This window comes from Salmo salar, chromosome 11 (assembly GCF_965601325.2).
Source record: "Salmo salar chromosome 11, fSalSal1, whole genome shotgun sequence".
Taxonomy (NCBI): domain Eukaryota; kingdom Metazoa; phylum Chordata; class Actinopteri; order Salmoniformes; family Salmonidae; genus Salmo; species Salmo salar.
This window is the reverse complement of record NC_138301.1, coordinates 86,543,961-86,552,841: the sequence shown is the minus strand read 5'-3', so window position 1 is coordinate 86,552,841 and position 8,881 is coordinate 86,543,961. Positions and strand designations below refer to the sequence as shown.

At 41.6% G+C, this 8,881-nt stretch overlaps 1 protein-coding gene across 1 annotated transcript; it reads left to right on the top strand.

Annotated features, from left to right (window-relative positions):
- Nucleotides 1-4,333: 4,333 nt before the first annotated feature.
- Nucleotides 4,334-5,838, top strand: dbnla (drebrin-like a). The gene is made up of 3 exons (XM_082957604.1): nucleotides 4,334-4,464; nucleotides 4,612-4,681; nucleotides 4,819-5,838. Exons 1-3 carry the CDS (start codon nucleotides 4,447-4,449, stop codon nucleotides 5,022-5,024), a joined length of 294 nt encoding a protein of 97 aa, XP_082813730.1. The 5' UTR covers nucleotides 4,334-4,446; the 3' UTR covers nucleotides 5,025-5,838.
- The last annotated feature ends 3,043 nt before the right edge of the window (nucleotides 5,839-8,881 follow it).

Below are 8,881 nucleotides of genomic sequence, written 5' to 3'. Positions count from 1 at the left end.
GCCAGTCCAGCCATCAATCATGTGTAGAACCTGATCTTTCCCAGTTGATTTCTTTAAAATGAAAATAAATCTTAGTCAGTGTGAAAGTTCTGGCAATACGTGTACATTTTTTTTGTATATCTTTGCCATGTCTGCATTAGTCTGGATTGCACACTGAATATCGCTGTTTTTTCACTAGACTGAATTAGATTAGATTTACATTGGCTATGTACATATTCAGTGTGAAGTGACGAAGGTACTATGATGATAATGCGCATGCACCCATCCCGATCATAATCCCACCACACACCAATGAGTTAATGAGACAACCTAGATAGCAAAATGATATTGAAAGACCTCTAAAAGGATCATTTTCCAGTCATTGAAGTTAGGTCCATTTTAGGTTCTGAATGAAAGGTGAAAATATGTTTTTTTCCGGGCGTCGAAAATACGTATTTTCTGGATATGGAAATATGTATTTTCTGAGCGTTGAAATCAGGTTCATTTTCGGTTCTGAATGAAAGTTGAAAAGTTATTTTTCGGAAGTTGAAAATACCTATTTTCCAGATGTAGAAATACGTATTTTCCAGACGTTGAAATCAGGTTCATTTTCGGTTCTGAATGAAAGTATTGTTGTCATGGCTAAATCTACTGCACATTCAATCTCACTGAAGTAAGCGTTATATCACAATAACGCTTTTTAAAATCCATTTCATATTGGAAAAAGGAACCAACTGAAGAATGCAACATAAAATATTTATTATTGATCCTATCTGTCACATGTACTTATGTTAGCTTTTTTCAAAATCTTTAAAGTGGTAACTCACCCTTCTAGATAACTTGTAACAGTCTAACAAGGTCTTGAAGTCGCCTAGGCTAGATAGGGCTAGTCAACTTCTTTCACCAATTAAATTCAGCCAGCTGGTGTGCGAACAAAATTGACCGTGGGCAGTATGATTGCATGCAGCTGCACTCCGAATTGACCGTTACTTGGGTGATACCAGCTATGGGCACGATTGAAATAAACTCAACCCAAAGAAAACTGTTAAGAGTACCCTTCATTCCGTGACGTATAATTTTTTCCTACCAGCTTGCAAATCTTAGTTTTAGAGGAGACTGACTTTAATGACAAACATTATCCTATTTACACTGTATAGTTTATTTTGACACTAGAATGAATGTTTTTGATTCATATCAATGCCACATAGGCCATTGTCAAACGGAGACATTACTTTTTAGGTAAAGCCGCTCTTTAAAATTGTTAGTAATGATGTTCAAAGTAGCCAAATCTACATAATAAACAAACAGACCGCTTCAGCTACAATAACATTCTCAGTAATGGTAACATACTATGACTGTTATACAGTGCCTTCAGAAAGTGTTTAGACCCCTTGACTTTTTCCAGATTTTGTAGCGATTACAGCCTCGAGTCTTGGGTATGACGCTACAAGCTTGGCACAGCTGTATTTTGGGAGTTTCTTCCATTCTTCTCTTCAGATCCTCTCAAGCTCTGTCAGGTTGGATGGGGGAGTGTTACTGCACGACAGCATTCTGCAGGGATACGAAATCCCATCTGGTTTGCACTTAGTGGGATTATCATTTGTTTTTCAACAGGACAATGACCCAACACGCCTCCAGGCTGTGTAAGGCTATTTGACCAAGAAAGAGAGTAATGGAGTGCTGCATCAGATGACCTGGCCTCCACAATCACCTGACCTCAACCCAATTGAGATGGTTTGGGATGAGTTGGACCGCAGAGTGATGAAAAAGCAGCCAACAAGTGCTCAGCACCTGTGGGAACTCCTTCAAGACTGTTGGAAAAGCATTCCAGGTGAAGCTGGTTGAGAGAATGCCAAGACTGTGCAAAGCTGTCATCAAGGCAATAAGTGGCTACTTTGAAGAATCTCAAATATAAAATCTATTTTGATTTGTTTACCACTTTTTTGGTTACTACATGATTCCATATGTGTTATTTCATAGTTTTGATGTATTCCCTATTATTCTACAATGTAGAAAATAGTCAAATAAAGAAAACCCTTTGAATGAGTAGGTGTGTCCAAACTTTTGACTGATACTGTATATATAATTTCCTGATCTTCTCTCTCAGATACAGGACAGACACTTCGAAACAAACTTCTTATTTATTTTTGACTATCTGTTTTTCCATGTATGCATCTGTTACTCAATATGTTTCTATGGGCTAATAGCAGTAAGGACAAATTCAATGTTAAATCAAAATGTTTTTATTTATTTTTATACCTGAAGGGGTCCAAAAATGCTATGAAATATTTAAATGATCCTTGTTATGACCATCTGAAAACAATTCCCCTGGCTTAGACTTGTAATAGCCAGTGTGTAGAATAATACCCAGATATGCAAAAGGAGGATATTGCATATTTCTACCTTTCTTTGTGTGCCTATTTAGGATACATCTCCATGAAGAGATTGACATCCATTATGTATTTCTGTGTAGTACAGATCAGGGACCCATAATTAAATGATGTTACTGGGTGTAAATCCACTTCACTTACTGTAGATCAAGAATCTAAATAGATTTTTTTCAAACTCAAGGTGTCATGTCATGGCTGGCACCCCCTTCTTTCTGCAGACATCATGGAAACCGTGGTCACATAAAAAATAAAAAAAACTGAGGGAGATTTTACATAAATTATTTTACCACACTTTTTGCATCTGCACAATTCTTCCAGTAAATGTGTTTTTAGGTCAAATGTTCAGTGTAAATTGTTAAAAGTAGTTGTGCATAGAGTATGGTATGTTAAGCTTTGAAATCAATGATTTCTGAGTCTTGGCGCAATTCAGTTATCGTGGAATTGCCCATAGATAAGCAACACCATCAGATTTGCCACCAATGCTCCTTATAGGACACATCACTGCACTCTATACTCCTCTGTAAACTGGTCATCTCTGTATACCTGTCGCAAGACCCACTGGTTGATGCTTATTTATAAAACCATCTTAGGCCTCACTCCCCCCTATCTGAGATATAGCTACTGCAGCCCTCATCCTCCACATACAACACCCGTTCTGCCAGTCACATTCTGTTAAAGGTCCCAAAAGCGCACACATCCCTGGGTCGCTCGTCTTTTCAGTTCGTTGCAGCTAACGACTGGAACAAGCTGCAACAAACACTCAAACTGGACAGTTTTTATCTCAATCTCTTCATTCAAAGACTCAATCATGGACACTCTTACTGATAGTTGTGGCTGCTTTGCGTGATATATTGTTGTCTCTACCTTTTTGCCCTTTGTGCTGTTGTCTGTGCCCAATAATGTTTGTACCATGTTTTGTGCTGCTACCATGTTGTGTTACTACCATGTTGTTGTCATGTTGCTACCATGCTGTGTTGTCATGTGTTGCTGCCTTGCTATGTTGTTATCTTAGGTCTCTCTTTATGTAGTGTTGTATTGTCTCCCTTGTCGTGATGTGTGTTTTGTCCGATATTTATTTAATTTTTTCTTATGTATAATCCCAGCCCCCATCCCCGCAGGAAGCCTTTTGCCTTTTGGTAGGCTGTCATTGTAAATAAGAATTTGTTCTTAACTGACTTGCATAGTTAAATAAAGGTTAAAAAAAATACAAAAAATAAACCAGCTAGATGGGTATCGACTTAGAAAACCAGTCAACATTAAACACTTATTGACTTTAAGGTTCTCAATTAATAATTGTGACATATCAATAACACATCCCCCACTTTCAGGGAATCTGCAGAGCCCCTTTCTGTCTCAGAAGTCCACTGAGAGAGAGACGCCAATCGAACCACAGTCCCCAAAATCCCCTGCTCCACTTCTCCGAGAAGCCCCTGCTCCTCTGCTCCCAGAAACCCCTGATCCTCTGCTCTCAGGGCCCGAGGCACCGACAGCTCTGCTCTCACTTGTCCAACACACAGGTAATACACGCACGCACCCACACACACATCTGTATTATAAGTAACCCTTTAACCCCTGCTCCACTGCTCCCAGAAACCCCTGTTCCCAGAAAGCCCTAAAACTGCTGCCCCGCTCTCACCTGTCTAACCCACAGGTCAGACATGCATGCACACACCTTTATCATAAATAACCCTTTAACCCCTGCTCCTTTGCTCTCGCAGCCTGAGTCACCAGCTGCCCGCCCTCACCTGTCCAACAAACAGGTCAGACATGCATGCACGCCGCTAACCCTTTCAGCCTTTCAGTCAAAATAAAATGTTTGTGTGTGTGTCAGTCTTCTTTTACTGAAAAGGAGTACTGGTCTGATGATTTTGATGATCCAGTGGACTCAGCACTAGAGGACAGTAGGCCTCACACACGTGCACTAATTTCCACTCTCACTTTGTTACCACTTAAAAACTACAGCTGGCCGGAGGTCTTCTTCATCTCTCCGAGCCAACTGTTGCCACCCTGGTTCCGGGTACAGAGGCGCCCATTGGCCCAGACGAGGTGTACGAGCCCCTGCCATTGGCTGAGACAAATGCGAACATTTATGAGGGTATCTACCAGGACACACCAACACTGAGTCTACATGAAGTAGGACAACGTTGCCCTCAGCCGTGTTATGAATACAATGTTTTAACCGCCTTTAGGTTTTCTTTAACTCCTTATCACTTGAAAATCACTTGAACAATCTCTCTCTCAGGTGGTGGAGCAGGGAGAGGAGGCCAGTGGACAGAATTTGCGTACTAGGGCCCTGTATGACTACCAAGCCAGTGAGTGTTGCCCAGCTCTGGTTTCAAATCACATCCCTCTTTTTCTCTTTCCATATTTTCTCATCTCTCATGTTTTCTGTCATCTTTCTATTCCTTCCCTTCGTTCATCTATTCTCACCTCTCAATCTTCTCCTCAGCTGACGACTCTAAGATCACCTTTGATTCAGATGACATCATCACAGGGATCGATATGGTGGACGAGGATTGGTGGGGAGGCCACAGACCGTACGGACACTACAGAATGTTCCCGGCCAATTACGTTGAGCTCCTGTTGTTCGAAAGCCCCCACATGCCTATACACCCAAGCAGAGCATCATTTGGATCATTCTGGGACCCGTGTTAAGATTTATAGGGGGAGAGTGGAGAGACCTCAGGGAAAGAAACTGACTTGATTACTGCATCTTAATTAACCCAGGGATAATGTCAGTTTATTAGTCTTTGTCGGGTTTTAGTCAGGTCTCAGACCAGTAGGCTCTAACTCATGGTCTTCTACGCAATCAGGGGGATGTTTTGTGATTTACTATCTGTCTTGTCAGACTTTTGATTTTGATTGAACTTGTAAATCAAATAAAGATGGTTGCGTGTCCAATTGTTAACATTTGCTTAATCTTTTCTAGTATTTGAAGCATAGTCAAGTCTAGATTATTTATGGTCTTCCCTCGACTACGAAATGTGGGTAAATGTATTTGGGCTCATCTGATTATTAGCAGAGGAACAGTGCCATACCACCATCTTTGGCATTAGCCATGTCATGTAGAATACTGAATGTACTGCAATGTTTTCTTAGTAGTTTAGTGTAAACAGAAAGCTGGAGCTAATTAGTTGGCATGATGAAGTACTGTATATGTATAGCCTACCTTTTCAGGTACAGTCAACCACCAGAGCCACAAATGGAGCAGTTATACAAATCTTTGCCAGAGCCTTGAATCCATGGCATTGTTCGAGAGCATTAAAACCATGATGCGTCATGGGTAAATTGTGACTGATTGACATCTGCAAATCATATTATTTGTGGCAATGGTGGTCAATGGCACGGCTAAGGTGGAGAAGAGGTCCAGAAGGATGGAAGTTATTGTGGTCTTGTAGCCCATTCCAGCCTTGTGTAGGTCTACAATCTTGTCCCTGACATCCTTGGAGAGCTCTTTGGTCTTGGCCATGGTGGAGAGTTTGGAATCTGATTGATTGATTGCTTCTGTGGATAGGTGTCTTTTATACAGGTAACAAACTGAGATTAGGAGCACTCCCTTTAAGAGTGTGCTCCTAATCTCAGCTCGTTACCTGTATAAAAGACACCTGGGAGCCAAAAATATTTCTGATTGAGAGGGGGTCAAATACTTATTTCCTTCATTAAAATGCAAATCAATTTATAACATTTTTGACATGCGTTTTTCAGTATTTTTTTTATGTTATTCTGTCTCTCACTGTTCAAATAAACCTACCATTAAAATTATAGACTGATCATATCTTTGTCAGTGGGCAAACGTACAAAATCAGCAGGGGATCAAATACTTTTTTCCCTCACTGTACTTGCACGAGCAGTACCACCCTCTCAGGCCCCGGAGCTTGGGGAGGGAGTTAGAAATTGTTACGTTATTTTTGTTTTAGTTTGTGTGTATTAAGGAACTGGAACCCTGGCCCTTTGAACGCACCCCATCTATTTTTTAATACAAGAGCACAGACTGTCTTTGACAAGAGCGTCAAAAGCAGACAGGTGGACAAAATGGCGGGTAGACCTATGCCCTAATGGTTGTCTGTCACGCCCTGACCATAGAGAGCCCTCGGGATTCTCTATGGTGTTTTAGGTCAGGGCGTGACTGAGGGGGTTTCTATGTTGGTGTGTGTGTATGGTTCCCAATTGGAGGCAGCTGATAATCGTTACCTCTAATTGGGGATCATACTTAGTGTGTCCTTTTTCCCACCTGCGATGTGGGATATTGTTTTGTGTGAGTGCATATATGCGCTACATTTTTCACGATCGTTATATCATCATCATCGTCGTCTGTCACGTTCTGACCCTAGTAAGATGTCATTTTCTATAGTACAGTAGGTCAGGGCGTGACAGGGGGTGTTTTGGGTGGTTTGTCTATGTTTCTATTTCTATGTTTTGTTCTAGTATTCTATTTCTATGTTGGAGGTTTTTGGGATGATCTCCAATTAGAGGCAGCTGGTTCGCGTTGTCTCTAATTGGAGATCATATTTATGTTGGGGTTTTTTCTAGTGTGTTTGTGGGCAGTTGAATTCTGTTTAGTTGTGTTCTGTGTAGACTTCAAGTACCTGACAGAACTGTTAGCTGTTCGTTTTCTCTTTGTTATTTTCTTTAGTGTTCTGAGTTTAAATAAACGTAATTATGAGCACTCAACACGCTGCGCCTTGGTCCCCTCTATACGACAGAAGGAAGTTGAACAGGACTAGAGTGATGATGAATTAACTGCGGAGGCATGTGTGGTGAAGACCGCTGAGTTTGAGCCTCGTCCAGATAGATATTTTTTTGCGCAGTGGGAGTGAGATTTTTTTGAGAGAATGGATCCTTGCCTTCTGGCTGATCCATATGTGGTGTCAGGTTGGGTGGAGAAGAGGTTGGGTCGGTGGAATTGTGTAGATTTTTTGCATTTCTGCTGTTCAGAGGGAGTGTGCTCTCCGCACCATGCAACTGGGGGCAAGAACTGTGATTTGCTTTCCTTCCCGGAGCAGGCTGCCGTTGAAAGGAGTGATAACTGGAGTGGCATTAAGTGTTGAGGGCCAACAGAAGTTTAAGATGTCTGTACTACTGAGTTTTGATGCAGAGTTTTTACCAAATAGTCAATTTAGGATGTCAGTTATCCTGTGAGAGCTTTTGTCCCGAACCCATTACGATGTTTTAGGTGTCAAGCTTATGGTCATGTGGCAGCAGTGTGTAGGAGGGAAATTCCTAGATGTGAGAAGTGTGCAGTTGGACATGAGACAAAGGAATGTGTGGTATCAGTGGAAAAATGTGTGTAAACTGTAGGTGCTGTAGGTGCTAAACCCATGGTGCTGGAGATCAGAGGTGTACTGTGAGAGAAAGGAGAGTAGTAGAGTGTGAGGGATCTTAAGAGTATTCCTGTGAGTAGGCTGAGCTCAATAGAGAGTGATAGGATTAACATGTGTTTCAGTAAAAAAAAAATAATTGGGCATTCATGGTCATGGTTGTCAACTGTACCGCGGGAATAGAACGTAAATCACAGAGGATAGATTTTGTGATGTTATCTGCAGAGAACTACTTGGCTGTATGACATTTTACTGCTGAAGAGTTATAAGGTGTTTTGAACGGATCAGGTATTTTTACATCAGTATCTGTCACAAAGTGCTTGTACAGAAGAATCCAGCACGGTGGCTAGGAAACCTAGAAAGGCAGGAACTTTGCTCTCTGGATGCCGTTGAATGGAGTGATAACAAGGCTGGCATAAAGTGTTGAAGAAGAGCAGTTGAAATTGAAGATTCTCTGTTTGTGATGCCCACCACTTGATGAGAAGTAGATCCTGTGGGGAAAAGGAGAAGACATCTGTCATGATGTGTTTTGATGTGGAGTAGTTACCAAATAAGGTCATGGTAGGAAGTGTCAGATATCCTGTGAGAGTTAATGTTCCAAAAATATTAGTGTTGTAGGTGTCAATGTTTTGGGCATATTGCAGCAGTGTGTAGGAGGGAGATGCCTAGATGTGAGAAGTGTGCAGGAGGGCATGAGACAAAGGAAAGTGCGGTATCGGTGGAGAAAGTTGTGTGTGTTAGTTGTGGGAGTGATCATGGGGCTGGAGATCGGAGGTGTCCGGTGAGAGAGGCAGATTGAGGTTGCCAGGGTTAGAGTAGTACAGAAAGTGTTGTATGCCGAAGCAGTGAAGAGTGTTAGAGGAAGATGGGTACAGGGTGAAAGATCCTGAGAGGATTCCTGTGAGTAGGCAGAGATCAAGAGAGAGTAATGGGAATAATATGTGCTTCAGTAACATGGGCTTTTTAGCATTTATAGCCATGGTTGTTAATTGTACAGCAGTAATTAATTGAAAGTCACAGAAAATAGAGGTTGTAGTGGCCGCGGCAGAGAAGTACTTGAGATTGTGAAGATTTACTGCAGAACAGCTGCAGGGGGTGTTGAGTGGTCGTGATATGTCCCCTCAGACCATTGGTCTGGAGTAGGACTAGGTAGGGTTAAATAGTGGAATGGGTGGTGTTTTTTTTATAGAGGAC

What these genes read in the sequence shown, in the direction of transcription:
- dbnla (XM_082957604.1), top strand. An exon ending in CCTGTATGACTACCAAGCCA is followed by an intron (nt 4,682 to 4,818) that starts GTGAGTGTTGCC and finishes TCTTCTCCTCAG; the next exon opens with CTGACGACTCTAAGATCACC.